This window comes from Lemur catta, chromosome 3 (assembly GCF_020740605.2).
Source record: "Lemur catta isolate mLemCat1 chromosome 3, mLemCat1.pri, whole genome shotgun sequence".
Taxonomy (NCBI): domain Eukaryota; kingdom Metazoa; phylum Chordata; class Mammalia; order Primates; family Lemuridae; genus Lemur; species Lemur catta.
In genome coordinates, this window is record NC_059130.1 from 85,566,752 (window position 1) to 85,586,075 (window position 19,324).

Sequence of the window (19,324 nt, forward strand, 5' to 3'; positions counted from 1 at the left end):
TGTCCCTGTGGGAACCCTGGAAGTGAAGCTGATAGAGTGATTGCAAGCAATGCTGATCCCTGCGCCATTTAAGTCAGGGCAGCACCTGCCCCCACCCTGTGGGTCTCCTCTCCTCTCACCTGAGCTTTTACCCGGGAGGCCCAAGAGACCAGCTCCTAGACTCGGGGCCAAGATCAGGGTATGGAAAGTGAAGCACCCAGGGCGCAGGGTTTAAGGAGGCCCTCACTCTCGGGCTATGTGAGTGCAGACTCGACACCTGAGGGCATCTCCTTAAATGTCGTGCCTGTCTGGCCTGCCGCAGGGGCTGCTGCAAGGACTCCTGCAAAGAGGAGCTCCGGACACCCCCCTGTCCTGGATCCTGAGTGACTCTGATGGCAAGTGTGGCCCCTTGCAGTCCTGTGAGTCTGACTGCTTAGTAGACCCAAGAAGAAACCCCCCTGGTGGGCAGTGCAGACAGAAAGGGCTTAATTCTTGCAGCTGGGAAGATGGGATGTTGTCAGCTGGGCCCTCACCATCCCGTCTGATGTTGGTTTCTATGGATGACACCAGCTGTCCTTATTAGAGCACACCCCCTCTGCACAGCTCTGCACAATTCTCTCACATGTTCACTCAGACAACCCTCCTAAGGTGTGCACCACCCACTGCCTGTTTCATTCATTCAAAGCAGGCGGGGGAGCATTTTCTGGGCTGGGAGGCTGAGGCCAGCCAGACTGACCTCTCTTGCCCACGAGCTCACCATCTGGCCACAGTCCCCTCTGCCCATCCGACCATGAGCCCCTGAAGGCAGTGAGCGGGGAGCATCCTCCTACACGGGGCAGGCCCGAGCAGGCACTCAGCACGGCTGGCTGCGTTACTGTGTCACCACCACTTATCTGGGGGGGCATTGCACGGCTCATTTCCTCCTTCTGCCTATGAGGGAAAACCAAAGCCCAGAGAGGGCAAGGGGGCTACCCAAGACCACACAGCAGCCGGAGGCAGAGACAGGACCGATACTCAGGCCCCCTTTATATGGCATCACTAAAGAGCTCTGGGCTTGGAGTCAGACAGACCGGAGTTTCGGTCCTTGTTCTGTTGCTCACTCAGTCAGTACCTCAGGCAAGAAACTTTCCCTGAGTCTCAGTTTCCTCATCTGCAGAATGGACTTTTGTGAGAACGAGAGAATACATTATTGCTCAGCACTGACACCCAGCAGTGGTGGAAGTGCTTAGTGGTCATCATAAGTGACACAGATCACACAGATCACGGAAGAGGGGCCTTCTGGGAGGGCAACAGCTTCTCTGGGCAGAAGTGGGGGTGGGGTCCCAGCTCGGGATGGGGGCTGCTTCAACTCTCTGAGGTGTAGTGGCTGGGAACCCCCCTCACTCGGTACCTGTCCAGCGGGAGGGGGCACATAAGCAGGGCCACCACGACCTCGGTCATGAAGGAGCTGGCCAGGAGGGAGATGGGCAGCAGGGCCACCTCTCGGGCCCGTGGCTCCTGGATGTGGCTCAGCTGCATGTAGATGCCCTGCAAGATCTCGGGGATCTGGGACACAGCCGGGGCAGCCATGAGCAGGCGATGGCCCAGTGGAGAAGCCAAGGGAGGCGTGGGGGAGCGGGAAGATGGGAGGAGGAAGGGAGTGGGACAGGCTGGAGGACAGGGGAGAGGAAGGGAGGGAGTGCAGGGGAGCAAGGCGAGAGAGGGAGAGGCCAGCAGAGTGCCTGCTCCTCCCCGGGAGGGAGTCAGCTTCTCTTTGCCACTGCCCACCCCCACCCCCCACCAGGTCAGGTGGGCTCTCAGGGGTGGCAAGAGAGGAAGCCCGCAAGGTGGGCGCACCTAGAACTCAGCCACCACCACCACCTCTGCCTTGCCTCAGGGTTGGGGGGTCCCGGCAAGCTGTGCCCAGTGACCAACAGCCCTGGGGGGCCCCGGGCCCCAGTGACAGCCCAGCCCTGCCCCCAAGAGGCCTTACCACCTCCAGTGCCCTGTGGCGGTACCACTCTAGCACCGAGCTGAGAGTGACCTCCGAGGCCAGCTGCATGATCTCCCTGGAATCCTTTCCTGGAGCCTCTGAGCCGCCTTTCAGCCCTTCCAGGGCTGCCAGCAGCAGGTCCTTTACCTGCTGGGGCCCCAGGAAGTCTCCAAATTCCTGAAACAAAGGGGCAGAGACCATGACACTGAGCCAGTAGGAGCCTCACACAGAGGCACACACACTGCCTGACTCCCACATGCAGAGGCTGGCAGGGGGGCCACGTTGGGGCAACATGGTCCCTACACCCAGAACTGGGTGACATGCATCAGGGAGAAGGAAGTCATGGCCAGTGCTTTGGCACAAACCAGAGGAGGAGGAGCACTCAGGATAGGCTGGTGTGACCACGGAACCTTCCTGCAAAGGGGCCTTGAGCCAGCTTGGAAAGCTAGAAGGGAGGAGAAGGCTTTTGGGGGTAGATGGCACTGCCCCTTGTCCCCTCCCCGGCCCCTGGAAGGCCCTGGGCTGAGGGGCAGCGGTCACCGCAATCACACGCAGGATGTTCTGGCAGGGGCTGACGGGGTTGTAGGGCCCCAGGAAACGCTTGTTGCTCTCATACAGCTCCTTCTTGTTGGTCTCTTCCTGATCTCTGGCTCCTGCAAGAAGAGAACGTTCCCAGGGAGGCCTGACCACCCTATTTTTTAAAAACTTTTTGTTAAACATAGATGTAGGAAGTAGCCAAATCATAAGTAACCAGCTTGATACATGTTCACATAGTGAACATACCCACGTAGCCAGCACCAGATCAAGAAGCGGAACCTGATCGGCACCAGGAACCCCTCCATGTGCCCCTTTCAGGCACCACCCTCCCCAACCCCCGGTAGCCACTATTCTGATTTCTAACCCCCCGGATAGATTTCCTTGCTTTTGAGCTTTACATAAATGGACACACACACACTGTGTTATCCTTTGTATCTGGTGCCTTTCAGGTAACATGACGTGGATGAGGGTCACCCACACAGTTGCATATAGCATTAGTTCTCTCATTCATTCTCAGTGCTGTGTAATTTTCCATGGTATGAATATACTACAATTATTTGTTTACTTTTGATGGACATTTGGGTTGTTGCCAGCTACTAAGCATTGTGCCGGCCGGGCGCAGTGGCTCATGCCTGTAATCCTAGCACTTTAGGAGGCTGAGGCAGGAGGATTGCTTGAGCTCAGGAGTTCGAGACCAGCCTGAGCAAAAGCAAGACCTCGTCTCTACTAAAAATAGAAAAATTAGCCGGGCGTCGTGGTGTGCGCCTGTAGTCCCAGCTACTCGGGAGGCTGAGGCAGGAGGATTGCTTGAGCCCAGGAGTTTGAGGTTGCCGTGAACTAGGCTGACGCCACGGCACTCTACTTAGGGTAAGGGAGTGAGACTCTGTCTCAAAAAGCATCATGCGGCTATGAACATTTGGTGATTATAACCACACATTTGCTAGGTTTATACTGAGAAGGGGAATTGCCGGGTCACAGGGTAAGGGGAGGTTCAGCTTCAGGAGATACCGCCAAGCGGATTCCACAATGGAGAGCCAGTTATGCCACCAGCCGTGCGTGAGCACTCCCGCTGCTCCACACCAGCTCGTGCCAGCACCTGGCATTGTCTGTCTGTTTCACTTTGGCCATTCTGGTGAGTGTGTGGCAATACCTCTTTTAAATTGCAATCCTCCTACTCTGGCAGTCCCAACCCTCTCCTACTTATTTTCCTAAGTACTTATCATCATCTGACTTGCTATATGTATCACTTGTTTGTTTTTGTTCATTGTCTACCTCCTGACAAGAAGAAAGGAATCTCACCAAGGGAGGATTATTTACCTAATCTCTTTTCTCCACTGCTAGGTCCCCCTAGCCTAGAATGGGGCCTAGCACATAGTGGCTCTGTGCTTTCTGTTGAAGGAAACGCATTTCAGGCACACCTCCTGAGCCCTTCCTGGGGCCTGGCCTCAGTCCTACCTGGATCTCCTCAAGATACGCAAGACATGGGCTCAAGAGGGTGTCAGTGAGGCAGAGTGATCCCACGGACCGAGTGTGTATGCTGTTGTGAAAGGAAGGAGCTTGAGACCTGCAGTCAGGCAGGCCCGGGTTTGCACCCTAGCTGTGCTGTTTCCCAGAGTTGCAGAGCCCGGACAAGCCACTTGGCTCCTTGAGACCAGAATCTGAGACTGTGGGTTCAGCCTCGGGTCACCAGGCAAAATGCGGGATACCCGATTAAATTCAAATTTTATTTTATTTATCTTATTATTATTATTATTATTATTTTGAGATGAAGTCTTTGTCATCTGGGCTAGAGTGCCGTGGTGTCAGCCCAGCTCACGGCAACCTCAAACTCCTGGGCTCAAGTAACTCACCTGCCTTAGCTTCCTGAGTAGCTGGGACTGACTACAGGCGTGTGCCACCAAGTTCAGCTAATTTTTCTATTTTTAGTAGAGACAGGGTCTCGCTCTTGCTCAGGTGGGTCTCAAACTGCTGACCTCAAGCGATCCTCCCATCTAGGCCTCCCAGAGTGCTAGAATTACAGGTGTGAGCCACTGTGCCCAGCCAAATTTTAGATAAATAATTTTTAGTGAAAGTATATATCTCAATTATACTAAAAAGTATTCATTGTTTGTCTGAAATTTGAACTTAACTGGGTGCCCTATATTTTTTATTGGCTAAATCTGGCCACCCTAATCTGTTCTATACTGTTCCTACCCTAACGCTGATCATTAACATGGCTTATACCACCTTCTCCCATCACTCAGGGGCGTGAGTGGCCATGAGCAGCGGGGGAAATCTCCCGCTGAGAGACCAAATCTTAGTCCCAAATGCCAGAGATCAAGAAGAATGTGGATACCACAGATCCCAAAAGCCTGGAGGGACAGGGAAAAGGAAGCTCTATTTGACAAGTGCCTATAATGTGTGGCACTGAGCTGGTCTCTTTACATATACTCTTATAAAATGTCTCATTTAATCTTTCAGAAAGCTTGTGAATTGCATCTAAGTGGACCCTTTTTATAGATGAGGAAATCCAGGCCTACACAAGCAAAGCACTCGCCTGAGGTCACACTGCTAAGAAGGTCTCACACCCAGATCGCTCTGCCTCCAGAGCCAGGGGGGTTTAAAGCACAGCCCAAGCTCCCCTGGTTTGGGGCAGAGTTGGGGCTATGGAGAAGGGAAGGAGGGAAGTGCCAGCTGATACTGCGCCCCTCTAGGTACAGTGCCAGCTGGATACTGTGTCAGCCCACACCACATCACTAGCCCGCTGAAGCTGAATCTAGGAATGTTCTCCCACCTACAGGCTTCAGCTGGTCCAGATTCTAAGGTAGGACCTGCTCTTTGTTCATTAATTCAATAGCTATTCCCTGAGCACCCACCCTGTGCCAGCCCCAGGACTAGACCCTGGGAATGAATGCAGCAGTGACCACTCACAGACCTGCTGCTCTTGTGGGATTATAGTCTAGTGGGGAACAAGACATCAGGGCTATCATGACGAGGTTTATGGGAATGTGAAAATGACAGTCACAAATTAAGCTTGGAAGGATGAGGAGAATCTCCAGTAGAAGAAGGATTGCTTAAATCAGAATAGGTTTGTTTGTACCCTCTGTGGGGACTTAGGCTTCACACCTGTTTCCACAGTCCCCATCCGACCCCGTGATGTTTCCCCCACCTGGCACCAGTGCCTTGTTGCCAAGGCTCCCCCTGATTCCTAGGCCGAGCAGCTGCTCAGAAGCCTGGCTTCAGAGGCACGCCCGCGGGCTTACGTTTCTGCAGCTCCAGGATAGTGTAGAGGATGATGATGCCGTCCAGAGCCTCCCGGCCGATCTCCTCATCGGGATCCCCGACGCGGAGGATGAGCCTCCCCAGCAGGAGCCCCAGGGCCGGGAACCCCGAGGATATCTGTTTGTGTCATAATCTTAGGGACTGAGTCTTACAGGGTTAATAACGCTATACAGTAAATGGTGGACAGAGCTGGGCGGTCTGGCCCTGATATCAGAGCCCTCTGAGGATGGCAAGGGCCACCTCGGAATCCCTCAACAGAAGCACAGGCTCCTTCAGAGCTGGGCAGAGTCTCCCTAAGAGTGTCCACCCCTCCCAGGGGCCACTCACAAGGAAAGGCACAGTCAGAAGCGTGTGGTTCAACACAGAAACATTGCTGTTCACAGCCCGTGCTCGCTCGTGGGCCTTCCCAGAGTTCATCCAGGGCCCCAGGGGCTGCAGGGACAAGGGCAAGACTCAGCACTCCAGAGTGCTGCCAGGAGGGCAAGCGAGCCTTCACCAACCAGCAGGAAGCTTCCAGAGAGGGCATAAAGGCCATGAACCACGGCCCTCCTCCTCTTCTTGGGGCTTAGGGAGAGATGGGGTCCAGGAGCTGAGACTAGGACTGACAGACTAGAGGGAAGAAGGAAGTCAATAAAGAGAGAGATGAAAGGTTAGAGAGACACAGTGACAAGAATGCAGAGAGCAAAGATACAGGGAAAGCTACAGCCACGTGGGGCAGCTATGTCTAGAGCAGGGCATAACAAGAGAGGGAAGAGGCAGGAGCCTGGGACAGGGCCTGCAAGAGGGACAGGGAGACAGAACCCTGGCACATGATGACATCCTGAAGTCAAATCACTCCTGGGTCCAGCTGCCACTGCTCCTGAGCCAATGTCTCTTCCCCTCCACCCTTCCCCTCTCTCCCGCCCCACCCGCCACCTCCACACCTCCAAGATGCTCTTCAGCCCAGCAGGAGTGGGGTCCTCAAGAAAGAGGGCCTTGAGCAGTGTCTTCAGGGCATCCAGGGTCTGACGGTAAAGCGTCTGTGGACAGAGGGGGAGCAAGTCACCAGGGGACCTCTGGAGCAGACAGCAGCCCCCGTGAACCCCTGGTGTGGGTCAGGTCGGGGAAGAGCTGCTTTCTGGTCCCACCTCTGAGACTAACTTGGTGGTACTTCCCCTCCATCGGCTACAGTTTTCTTATGGACAAATTGGAAATTCTTATCCCTACACTTCCTGCCTTAAAGGGGAAGGAGGCAGAGAGCCAGCGTTTACTCAGAACCTACCATGCGCCAGATGAGTACCTGGTGACTTGCACAACCTTATCGCTTTGCCCTCAAATTGTTTTTTCTCGTTTTACAAAAAAGGGAACACTTGTCCAAGGTCACACAACACTGAAGTTTCAAGCCATGAGGGGCAAATGAGGGGGTGGATGGAAAAATGCTCTAGAACTATAAGAGCTAGATAAACAAGAGGGTCACTCTTTTATCATTTCTGGGGAAGTACTCTGATTCTTTTTTGCATTGCTACTCCTGTCCCTTCAGTCCTAGAATTGTCTTCCGGGTGCAGGCATTACACTTACTCAAGGCTGAGCAGGGGCTCTGAGCTACTCTGGGAAGACCCTCTCTCCCTTGCCTCCCCTCCTCCTGCCAGCTCCCCAAGTCTTCCTCCCAGGTTTTCGTTGTCCAGGCTTCCTGAATCTGCACACACCCGGGAGCCAGTGGTCCTTGGGGTTACACCACAACCACCACGCAAGCCTCACTCACCAACTGCCTCCTCCTTCCTGCCAGCTGCTGATTACTGTGCAGCACTGCCCTCTGCCGGCCAGGCCTGGTAGTACATGAGGGCTGCCTGCTCTTCCCATCAATCAGGGATGCCCACCTTTCCTCTGGCTCTTCTCTCGGGGCACCACCTCTGGACCCAAAGCACTCATGCCGCCCACGTGGCATGGTCTGACCCCCTCCCACCCTCCAGCCTCACTTCCCAGGACTCTTGCCTTGCCACCTGGCTGCAGCCACATGCCTCCTTGTCATCCTTGCAGTCACCATGCTGTCTCTGTCCATAGGCCTGCCTGGAATGCTTTTCCTTCTGCCACCCCCTTCAGCTAATTAGCTCTCTTTTAACCTCTCAGCTCCAGAATCACGACCTGACCCCCACCTAGGCCATGTCCCCCCATTCCAGGCTCTTTATAGCACAAGTACTTCTTGCTTGCAGCATTTACCACTTGTGTGATTTTGCATTTAATTGTATGATTCTTCGATAGCATCCATCTCCCCCACCCGCGCCCCTGCTGTAAGGCTCCTGTACTGAGATCGGCATGGAGTAGGTACTCGGTAAATGTTTGCTGAGTGAAAGGATAAATGAATGTGCCTCACCCTGAGCTGAAACCCCTCCGCCGTTTATAAACCTTCTGCACTGACCCTGGCTCTCCCCTCATCCTGCACTAAGGGTCACCTCCACCCCTCCTGGGAACACCTGCAGAGGTGTGATGATGTTCGCATGAGGCCCTTGAGGCTCTGCTTCTCCCGGCCTGGGCCCCAGTTCCCTCCAGTCTGTCTTCGTTGTGCCTCAGGCCACTGCCGGGCCCCTCCCAATCCCGGCCGCGGCCTCTGCGTGCCAACATCGGCCCACATCCCTCTCAGAGAGCAGGGCCCACAGGTGGGCAGGACCCTCCAGACAGGGGGGCCTTTATTCCAAAGATTCATTCATTCACCAAATATTTACTGAGTGCCTACTCAGGCCAGGAGAGGTGAGTTACATTGCCCAAGGCCGTGCAACTAATGAGTAGAAAGGTGAAGATTCATATCTGCCCCCAGAACATCTGTCCTGAGGACCCCAGCGGGGCCCCCACCTCACCTGGACGAGCTCAGCCTTGGCCTCGTCTTTCTCCCGCATGGCCTGAAGAGAGGGCAGGGAGAACACGCTCCGCACGCATGTGCTCACCAGCTCTGACCTCTCCCGCACGCCCAGCGTGGGCTGCATGTGACTGCTGGAGGGGCGGGAGGCAGAGGCATGAGTGGGGGCGGCGCGTGGCTGAGGACGCAGGGCTGGGATGGGGCGCCTGGCTCAGGCTCATGGGCCTGACACTCAGATCCTCAGAAGGACGAGATGAGGTGGGGGCCGGGAAGGGGTGTGGGGGTCAGCTGTCCCCAGTTGGGACTGCGCAGGGTGGGGAGAAGGCATGGGAGCAGGGTGGGGGTACAGCCGAGAGGCCCCAGGAGAGAGAGGTGGTGGCAGAGAGACGGGCTGCAGGGTTGGGGAGCAGAGAGAGGGCCGTAGACACCTCAGCTGGGTCAGGGTCTCCATGGCCCGCCGGCGGACAGAGCTTGAGAGGGAATCCAGCGGCTCCTCCTGGATCTGCCTCTGGACAGAGGACCACAGAGGGGCCAGTGAGGGGCAGGGCCACGACAGACCAGCAGGGCCGATGCCACCCTCCTCGCAGGGAGCAGGCCTCAGCCTAGGCAGAGCTCCCTCATCAGCGCCACGTCCCACCTGGCCTCCAGGGGCCGGAGAGCCCGCTCACTGCTCAAATCCCATCCTGAGCCCTAGGTTCAAGGCCACCAAAAACACCCCACACCCTAAACAGCTGCAGCCCCCACGCAGGGCTCTGCAAGAATTGTTTCCACAGCAACCTCATGGCAGGAGGCATATCTGAACCATGCAGCTGGCCCAAAACAAAAAACACCTGTGTGGCCCTTGAAAGCTGCCTGGTTAAATTCTTTAAAATGTTCTTCTAATTACTTCTCACTTTTTTTTTTTTTGAGACAGTTTCGCTCTGTCACCTCAGCTAGAGTGCAGTGGCATCGTCATAGTTCACTGTAACCCCAAATGCCTGGGCTGAAGCAATCTTCCTATCTCAGCCTCCCAAGTAGCTGGAACTACAGGTGCATGCTACCATACCTGGCTAAATGTTTGTACTTTTAGTAAAAAGGGGGTCTCATTCTTGCTCAGGGCTTAGGCTGGTCTCGAACTCCTGAGCTCAAGTGATCCTCCTACCTTGGCCTCCCAGAGTGCTAGGATTACAGGCGTGAGCCACCATGCCCGGCCTACTTCTCACTTTTGATCTAGTACAATGCCCAGTGGATGAAGGATTTTTTTGTTGTTTGTTTCTTTAAAGGATGCAAAGCCAAATATAATTTTAGAAACCTCAGTGGTTACCCCTACCCAATCCATTCTGGTGGTGGATAACTGAGAGGTAATGGTATTTAGCAAAATCATAAGGAAACCCTCTGATATTGGCCACCAGGAGGAATTTCTGGGAAAGAATGCATTGAGTAATAAACAACTGCTGCTAGGTGCACACAGCCTTACTTAGACTAACCATTGGGTTGGGTCCTCCCAACAAACCAAAGCACAGGTATTATCATACCCATTTGTGAGATAAGAAGAGTGAGGCTAGAAGGGAAATAAGTTGCCCGAACTCCCTCAGGGTAGGTGGAGGGCAGTCAGAGGTGGAGCTCAGACTCAAGTCCAGGCACACTGCCTCGTCATCCTGCCCTCTTCCCACCTCAACTCCCCACCCCCATCTCATCGGTGGGTGGACTCAGGAATTCTGCCCCCTCCCACCCCACTGCCACAGACCCACGTGTGGATCCCGCACCATCATCTTCTTCATCATGGTCTTCTTCTCCCCTTCCACTTCCAGCAGGTCCTGGCTCCTCTGGAGGGTGATGACGTTCCCGACCTTAGGGCAGTACTGGAGGACAAAAGCTCAGGGTGAGAACCCTGCTGAACCTGGCCCTCGGGGGTCGCCCACACCTGCAGGCCACCCGACACCTGCAGGCCACGTGACACCTGCAGGCAAGCCAGCATCCACTCAAGAGAAATGAGAAGTTCCTACCAGGGGAACCTGGGATAGGGGAAAGATTGGGGAAAATTGTGTGTGTGGGGCGGACAATCCTGAAGGCCAGCGTTTGGAGGAGGACCCCATATGAAGGACTGTACATCCAGTCAGCTAAAGGGGACAGAAAGGGCCTCAACCCCTCAACCTGAGATTCCACTACTAGCAACACTGAAGGGCCTGCTAGTATACACAAGTCGGATGGAAGCATTCTGCTGCCTGAGAGAAGGAACACAGTTACCAATGTCCCGTTAATCTCTCGGTTCCCATTACCTTAGGCAGAAGAAGCAAAAAAAAAAAAAAAAAAAAGATAAACTACAAAATGGGTAAATTAACTTCATATAATAAAGAAGGAAAAACAAGTTGACCTGATGGAGAATGTGGTGGGATGGAGATGGCCACAGGTTTCTACTCTTCCTATCAAAAGGACAGATTCTCCTTGGATCTTGGCTCATCTGACAACTTGCTTTGACAAACAGAATGCTGTGGAAGGGATGCTATGCCCGTTCCTGCTTAGCCCTTAAGGGAACTGGCAGCTCCAGTTTCCCCCCTGGAACCCAACCACTGTGCTAGCTATGGAATGATGAGAGACCACATGGAGAGAGGTCTTGGAAGATAAAGGGTCATCTTGAATGTTCCAGTCCCCCCGCCCCCAAGAATCTCTGTCTATACCATGTGGAGCAGAAGAGCCACCCAGCTAAGCCCAGTCAAACTCAGAGTCATGAGAAATCAGCCCTTCTGATCCTTACTCCCCCAGTAGCCAGAGTGAACTTTTAAACCACTAAGTTCAGGCTGTTTTGTTAAACGGCAATTGGTAGCTTCAAGTGCAAGAGTGCCGGTGGAGGGATAGCTAATTTAGACCAAATGGTCAGAGAAGGCCTCTCAGAGGAGTTAACATTTGGGCTGAGCCTTAAATGACGAGAGCTAGCCATGTGAACAGCTGTCTGTCTGTCTCCTCAAACTAGAATGTCAGGTCACTAAGTATCCCCAGTGCCTGAAACAGTGCCTAGCACACAGTAGGGGCTCAATAACATTTGCTGAATGACAGTGTTGGGGCTCAGAAACCAACACCCCAAAATATGGTGTCTTAGCGTGCTGAATGGAAGAAGCCTCAAGGTCTCTCAGACCCCACCATCACCACTGTCTCTCCCAAAGCACAGGATGAGGTCGAAGTTACTTTATCTGTCTAAGATCCAGGCCTACCAAGGAGAACAATTGTTTTTTCTTCTCCTCCCTGTAAGACCAAGAAAGTAACCACACCTGGACAGACCCTTTCAGTGTCAAAGAAAACTATTTACAAAATAATATCTGTTCCAAGATCCATGCATTCTCCCTAGCAATCCTTTGTTGCCCCTAAACAGAATTCTTCTTCTCCCCCCTCCCTCAACCTGCTTTGCCAGGATCCAAGCCCCACCCTGTCTGTGACCTCAAGATGGTATTCAAGCTTCTGAGCCCCGCTGAGGGGTGGGTAGCCACTCTGTGTTTCTCTCTGTGTACCTATTAATAAGTTTGTGTGTCTTTTCTTTAATTAATCTGCCTTTTGTGAGTGGATTTTTTAGCAGGCGAAGGGGAAGGTTTTGCTTGGCCTCTGCAACAGCAATAAAAACCTTCTTTGTGCAGGCGCCATGCTCAGTGCTGTGCATCTATTACCTAACACAGGCCTCACTTCAACTTCATCGTGCCCAAGAAGAACCTTCCTGGCAGAGGAAGCAAGTGCCAAAGGCTGAGGCAGGAATGAGTTTTTTATGTGTGAGAGACAGAAAACGGCCAGTGTGCCAAGAGCACAGTGGACAACTAGAAGAAAGCCATGGGATGAGGACAAATGTCCCAAAGTGCTGGGCCTCTTCGTAGTCCTGTCACCCTCTCCCCATACCCCACCCTGCACTGCCCAGGGCCTGGGGCTCATCTCTGACACAGCTGGGTGCAGGGTGTCCTGGCCGAGGTGGATCCCCTGCCCCCAGACTCTGCCCCCCAACCAGGCTTGCCCACGATCTGTGTGTCACACTCATGTTCACTGCCTTGTCCGGGCTGCCCCTCCTGGCCCTCACTGAATCCTGCAGATGCCGTCCTCCACCTGCTGCACTGGCCTTCTCTGAACTCCCAAGCCTGCCGCATGGCCCTGGGTCAGGCCTAACTGTGTCCTGAAAAAGGCCATTTCTAGCCTTTCTGCCTCTTTCAGAGCCCCTCCTACAATTCATTCAGTTGTATAAAAAGCTTTTATTGAGCATCTACTACTGGCCAGGCACTGCCAGATGCTGAGGATAGAGCTGTGAATAACAAACCAAAATCCCCAGTTAATGGAGGATGTGTTCTCAGGGGGGCGGGGGGACAAACAAGAAACCAGATGAGTAAGTGCATAGATGGTGACAAGTGCTGAGAAAGGAAGAGCCAGGCAGGGACAAGGACTGCCGAGACGCTGGGCTGCAGGGTGGGTGGAACGGGGGTGTCCAGGAGAGTCAGCGGAGGGTTGGGCAGGAGACATACCAGAGCCATTTTGTTGCCATCCTCTCTCTTCTCTGGCACCTTCACCAGGTGTGAGGTCACGTCATTAGAGGCTCCTGCATGTCACAGTTTCAATGAGGAGAGAAGTGGGTGAAGATATGGTGTACCTGGGGTGCCATAGTCCCATCTCCCGTCCCCCTCTGGGCCCTCCAATCCTTACCCGCCACCCCCAGCAGCCACATTGAGCTTTTAAAAGTGTAAATCAGCGCATGTCACCTCCCCTCCCTAAAACCCTTCAGTGGTGCCCCATTTCCTTGAGCACGAAGCTGGCATGCTTGCTGGGGCCCAGGACCTTCAAGGCTCAGCCTTACGTCCCATTGCTGTCCCCTCGCTCGTGACACTCTGGCCATGCTGGCCTCCTTCCAACCTTGAGCAAGCTTCCCCTCGGGGCCTGCGCACAGGCGGTTTCCTCTACCTGGCACTGCCTGCCATACCTCCTTGCCCCGCTGGGCTCCCCCGCTCCGGCCTCTGCTCCCCTGCCCTGCTCACAGGGGCCTTCCTCCCCACCCCCATGGTGCTCTTGTGCGCCATCCTGTTCTCTTCTTTTGGCAGTTATCACAATTTATAACTAAACACCTATTCGTTACAGTGGTTATCTGCTGTTTCGTCACCCCCAAATCTCTGCATCTTTCTTTCGGTGAAAGAGCCCCATCTTTCCTGTAGGCTACCCTTCCCATGCAGCTCGGTGCAGCTGAATTCTGCAGTACCCACCCACCACCCCCTCTTCAAATAGCGGTGGGCCTGGAACCCAAGCTTAGCTAAGGAGTGTCCCACGCCCCACCACAGTGATTGGTCCGGGGATGGAAAACTGGCTGAGCAGGGCCATTGAAGCCCTTTATTTAAGGGGGTGGAGGGGAACACCAAAGGAGAGAGGGTCTTTCCCCTTCTGAGGCCAAGGCCACTGTGGCTTATGAGAGCCTGCAACTTCAGGGGCATCTTGGCCACCAGTAGCTGCTGGAGGATGGAGCCAACAGGGAGAAGCAGAGACACTCCAGCAGTTGTGCACACAGCCGGTGCCAAGATCATAGCTTCTAAATACCACTCTCCACTGACAGCAACAAAGCTCCTTGGAGAAATGTCTGATTCCAGGACTCGAGCAGGGACAGTCCCAGATGAACCTGTGATATCTTGCACCAGAAAACAAGGAAGAGCTCAAAGAATGATGGGGACATGTCAAAGGGACACAAAAGCTTGCTTAAAGGGGATTCCACTGGTCAAATGGAGAAACTTGGAGTGCCACAATAATGATAGCAACAGCTTACAGCCCATTGAGTAAACTAAGAAACTATGAGCCCACACTAATACAAACAAATAGATGAATAAATGGGAAGTTTGATGAGGAATGGCATAATTACTTAGTTCCAAGGTACTCTGCCACAAGATACTATGACACAGGGGTAAATGGTGGCTTCAGAGTGGGGAAGCTTGGCAGCACCATCCTGCTCAAGTGGTGGAAGTGGACGTCACCAGTGTGGAGCAAACCAGAGTCAGCAGCCTCCAGATAGGACGCAGTGACCTGAATCTCATCACGAGGAAACAGCGACCCAAACTCAGTCACATCCTACAAAAACGGCTGGCCCATTATGTTCTTTATTTTATTTTATTTGTTAAATCATTTTTTGTTTTGTTTTGTTTTTTTTAGAGACAGAGTCTTGCTCTTGCTCAGGCTAGTCTTGAAGTCCTGACCTCAAGCACTCCCCACCCCTCCTCGGCCTCCCAGAGTGCTAGGATTATAGCCGTGAGCCACCGCGCCTGGCCATGGCCCATAATGTTTAAATGCATCAAGGACACGGAAGCCAAGGAAAGGCGGAAGCCTGCAGGAGACAGAAAAGACTACACAGAAGACTGTAATGAGTGATTTTGACCTAGACCCTTTTGCTACAGTGAACTAGGAAAATTGGTGACCTTTGAATGGGGCCTGAGGATTAGATGTCAGCTGTGTGCCAGTATTAATTTCATGATTATCATGGTTATATTTTGTCCTTTTTTGTAAGAAAATCCACTCTGAAATTCAGGGGTTATGGGGTGTCATTTGGCAACTTATTCTCAAATGATTGAGGGAAACAAATTAATACTATATATTCAACTTCTCTGTAAGTTATTTTAATCATTTAAAAAATATTTATGAAGTACCTACTATATGACCAGCACTGTTCTAGGTGCAGTTAATAAAAAATGAACAAAATTCTTACTTTTATGGAACTCACATTCTAACAGAATTGGAAAGACAGATAATAATAACTAAAAAATATGCAATGCGCCAGGTGAGGAGAAATACAACGAAGACTATGGTAAGATCTAGATTATAATGCACATTACTGTAAGTTTTTATTTATTTATTTTACATATGGGGTCTTGCTTTGTTGCTCAGGCTGGAGTGCAGTGGCATAGTCATAGTTCACTGCAGCCTTGAACTCCTGGGCTGAAGTGATCTTCCCACCCCAGCTGCAACTGCAGGCACACACCACCACACTTGCCTAAATTTTTTTTTTTTAGAGACAGGGTCTCCCTATGTTACCTAGGCTGATCTCAAACTCCTGGCTCAAATAATCCTCCTGCTTCAGCCTCCCAAAGTGCTGGGATTACAGGCATGAGCCACTTCACCCAGCCTTATTGTTTTAAAATTTAAAAAAGAATGCAGGAGAAATAGGGGCATTTTCAGACAAAAATTGAAAGAGTTTGCCATCAGCAGAATTCACTAAAGGATGTGCTTCAGGCAAAAGGAAGTTAATCCTAATTGGAAGGTTTGAAATGCAATAAACAATGGAGTGAAGGAAAGAGGTCAATATTTGGGTAAATATATGACCATTGACTATATAAAATGTTTGAGGCTGGAAAAAAAGACAGAATTAAAATACATTACCACAATAGCATATAAACTGGGGGAAGGAGGTCAAATAGGATTAAAGTGTCCCTAAGTTTTAAACTGTCTGGGAAGAGGCTATTTTCATTGATTAATTTGGACTTTGATTAGTTAAATATGCACATCATAGCTTCTGGAGAACCACTAAAAGACTTAATATGGTATATAACTTCCACACAAGTAGAGAAAAAAGGAAGGGAAGGGAGAGAAAAAAAAACCGAAAACCAAAAAGAGGGAAAAAAAGAAACCAAACAAGCAGAACAGGAAACACAAACATAAGATAGTACATAGATACCCAAATCATCCATAATCACAAGTGTAAGTGGACAATGGCTTGGAAAACACAGTATTTTAAAGACAAAAAGCTCACCCAGGTTTTTTTTGGTTTTTTTTTGAGACAGAGTCTTGCTCTGTCACACAGGTTAGAGTGCCGTGGAGTCAACCTAGCTCACAGCAACCTCAGACTCCTAGGCTCAAGCAATCCTCCTGGCTCAGCCTCCTGAGTAGCTGGGACTACAGGAGTGTGCCACCACACCCAGCTAATTTTTCTATTTTTAGTAGAGACAGGGTCTCACTCTCACTCAGGCTGATCTCAAACTCCTGACCTCAAGAGATCCTCCTGCCTCAGCCTCCCAGAGTGCTAGGATTACAGGTGTGAGCCACCGCACCTGGCCTGCTTACCCAAATTGATCTGTAGATTCAATAATATCCCAATGGAAATCTCAGCAGGTTTTCATTTAATTTTAGTTTGTGGAAACTGACAAGCTGTTTCTAGAATCTATGTGGAAAAGGAAAGCACCTAGAAAAGACAATCTTGAGGACAAAATTGGAGGACTTACGCTACTAAATATCAAGAGTTAATATAGTTGGGCACAGTGGCTCATGCCTGTAACCTCAGCACTTGGAGAGGTGGAGGCCAGAGGATTGCTTGAGCCCAGGAGTTTAAGACCAGCCTGGGTAACATAGCAAGACCGCCTCCCTTTAAAAAAAAAAAAACAAAGAGGATTACTCCAAAACCCAGTAATTAAGGCATCTGTAGACAAATAACTAAAGGAACAGAAAGAATCCAGACATAAACCTACACATATATAGTCACTTGATTTACATCAAAGTTGACACTGCAGTTCAGTGGGTCAGCATGGTCTTTTCTATAAATGATCTGGACCAATTAGACATCTATATAGGCAGAAAATATGAATCTTAAGCCCCTCTCTCACACTGTTTTCCAAAGTTAATACAAGATGTGCTCACTTCGACAGCACATATATTAAAATTGGAACAATACAGGTAAGATTAGCATGGGCCCTGAGCAAGGATGACATGCAAATTTGTGAAGTGCTCCATACTTTAAAAAAATACAAGATGCATCATAAACTTCATATGAAAGACAAAACAATAAAGCTTTTAGAAGAAAGTACAAGGAACTATTTTTCAAAATCACTGGGTATGCAAAGATTTCTTAAGCAGTAGAAAAAAAAGCAATAGCCAAAAAAAAAAAAAAAGACAAATGGAGTTCCTTTAAAATTAACAACTTCTGTTTATCAAAAGCCTCCATCAAGCCACAGACTTGGAAAGAACAAAGTACATACATTTGATGTCGAGAGCAAAGGCTCTTGCCCCACTAACATTTGCTGAAAAACCACTGACATGAGGCAGATTTGTTAACAGGAGGAGAAAGTTACAGGTTTATTTTAATGTGTACACGCAGGACCCCTCAGAATGAAGACTCAACTCCCCAGCGGGGTTCAGAAGCTTGCATGCCTTTCTGGTGAAATGGGTTCTAGGAGAGGAGAAAGGAGGACTTCTGCTGGGGCAACCATGGGTTACTAGCGAGGTTGAATGGACGCAGAATGAAGATTAACTGGTACGTAGTCCTCTTTGGAATTTAAATGGCTCTGAGAGAGGGGACATTATCTTCTTAAAGAGTCTGTTCAGGTGTGGTCACATTCCTGGTCTTACAGGGAAGTCAGAAAAGAACACTTGTTCTCCTAGGTGATTCTGGATCTCAGAGAGATTAAAAAAAACTTCACCAGGTAGTGGCTCCCACCTGTAATCCTAGCACTTTGGGAGGCCAGGGTGGGAGGATTCCTTGAGTTCAGGAGTTTGAGACCAGCCTGAGCAAAAGCGAGACCCTGTCTCTACAAAAAATAGAAAAATTAGCTGGGCTTGGTGGTGTGAACCTATAGTTCCTGCTACTTGGGAGGCTGAGGCAGGAGGAGTGTTTGAGCCCAGGAGTTTGAGGTTGCTGTGAGCTATGATGATACCACTGCACTCTGGCCCGGACCTCGGAACAAGCAAGACCCTGTCTCAAAAAAAAAAAAAAAGAAAGAAAGAAAGAAATTTCAACAGTTTGTGGGGGGCGGGTCAGAAAGACCTGATGCTTCTTTAGTCAATCCAGTATGTCAAAATGCCGTATTTTGGGGTAAAATATTTCCAATTTCCTTCACGAACAAAGAAATCATATCTGGATGACATAAAGAACTCCCACAAGCCAAAAGAAAAAGAGACCACCCCAATTTTTAAAAATTAACAAGAACAGGTACTATAAAAAAGATATACAAATTGCTAATAATCATATAAAAAGATGCTTAACATCAGTAGTCATCAAGACATGCAAATTAAAACCACAAAAAGCTATCACTAGACATCTTCCAGAATAACTAATTTTTATTTTTTAATTTTTTATTTTTTATTGGAGATGGTGTAACAGAGGTATGAAAAAGGGCAACAAAATGTTTTATGAGTTGTCTTTTTGAAACCTCTCACCCTTTTCGGGAATTAAAACTTGCATTCCATCTGAGGCCAGTGATCACAGGGGAAGACAAATGTTCTTTGCTGTTTTTCTCTATTATTTTAAAAAAGGATTGTCCTCACAAGGTCATAGTCACTGGAGATAAGGTCATAATGGTCTAAGACTGAAAACACTGATTACAGTTCAGCAACAATAGCCTGAAGTTGCAACATGGGACTCTGGTCAAGCAGGCCTGAGCCCTACTGCAGAAAACCCCCTTTTAAAAATCCCTGTATTTCTGCTTGAAGACAGGATGGTCTTTGAGACGCTAATTCACCATCCTCCTCATTTGCCGGCAAATTAATAAACCCTTATCTTTTCCTCAAACCACTCGTCCTCATTCTTTGTTCTCACTGATTCAGCTTCAGGGACAAGTACTGAACTTTCAGTAACAATAGGGTCTTACTATGTTGCCCAGGCTGGTCTCAAACTCTTGGGCTCAAGTGATCCTACTACCTCAGCCTCCCAAGTAGCTGGGACCACAAGCAGGTGCCACTGTGCTGGGCTTAAGCTTTTTAAAACTACAGTACCAAATATTGATGAGAATGTAGAACCACTGAAATTCTCACACTGTTTGTGAAAGGGTAAATTAATTCAATCACCA

The 19,324-nt window shown here is 50.4% G+C and overlaps 1 protein-coding gene and 1 non-coding gene across 2 annotated transcripts in view; one reads left to right on the plus strand and one right to left on the minus strand.

Moving 5' to 3' along the window:
- The window catches only part of MROH7 (maestro heat like repeat family member 7), a 49,498-nt gene that overhangs the window by 17,808 nt on the left and 12,366 nt on the right, over nucleotides 1-19,324 (minus strand). The window contains exons 4-13 of the mRNA XM_045547938.1: nucleotides 13,049-13,122; nucleotides 10,325-10,408; nucleotides 9,008-9,087; nucleotides 8,581-8,710; nucleotides 6,673-6,768; nucleotides 6,077-6,181; nucleotides 5,731-5,866; nucleotides 2,492-2,604; nucleotides 1,952-2,128; nucleotides 1,370-1,524 (exon numbers count right to left, since the gene is read on the minus strand). Coding sequence (XP_045403894.1) covers nucleotides 1,370-1,524; nucleotides 1,952-2,128; nucleotides 2,492-2,604; nucleotides 5,731-5,866; nucleotides 6,077-6,181; nucleotides 6,673-6,768; nucleotides 8,581-8,710; nucleotides 9,008-9,087; nucleotides 10,325-10,408; nucleotides 13,049-13,122 — 1,150 coding nt within the window. The remainder of the gene's footprint in view (nucleotides 1-1,369; nucleotides 1,525-1,951; nucleotides 2,129-2,491; nucleotides 2,605-5,730; nucleotides 5,867-6,076; nucleotides 6,182-6,672; nucleotides 6,769-8,580; nucleotides 8,711-9,007; nucleotides 9,088-10,324; nucleotides 10,409-13,048; nucleotides 13,123-19,324) is intronic.
- On the plus strand, nucleotides 17,173-17,279 carry LOC123636165. The gene has a single exon (XR_006734373.1). It is a non-coding gene; the product is annotated as a U6 spliceosomal RNA (small nuclear RNA).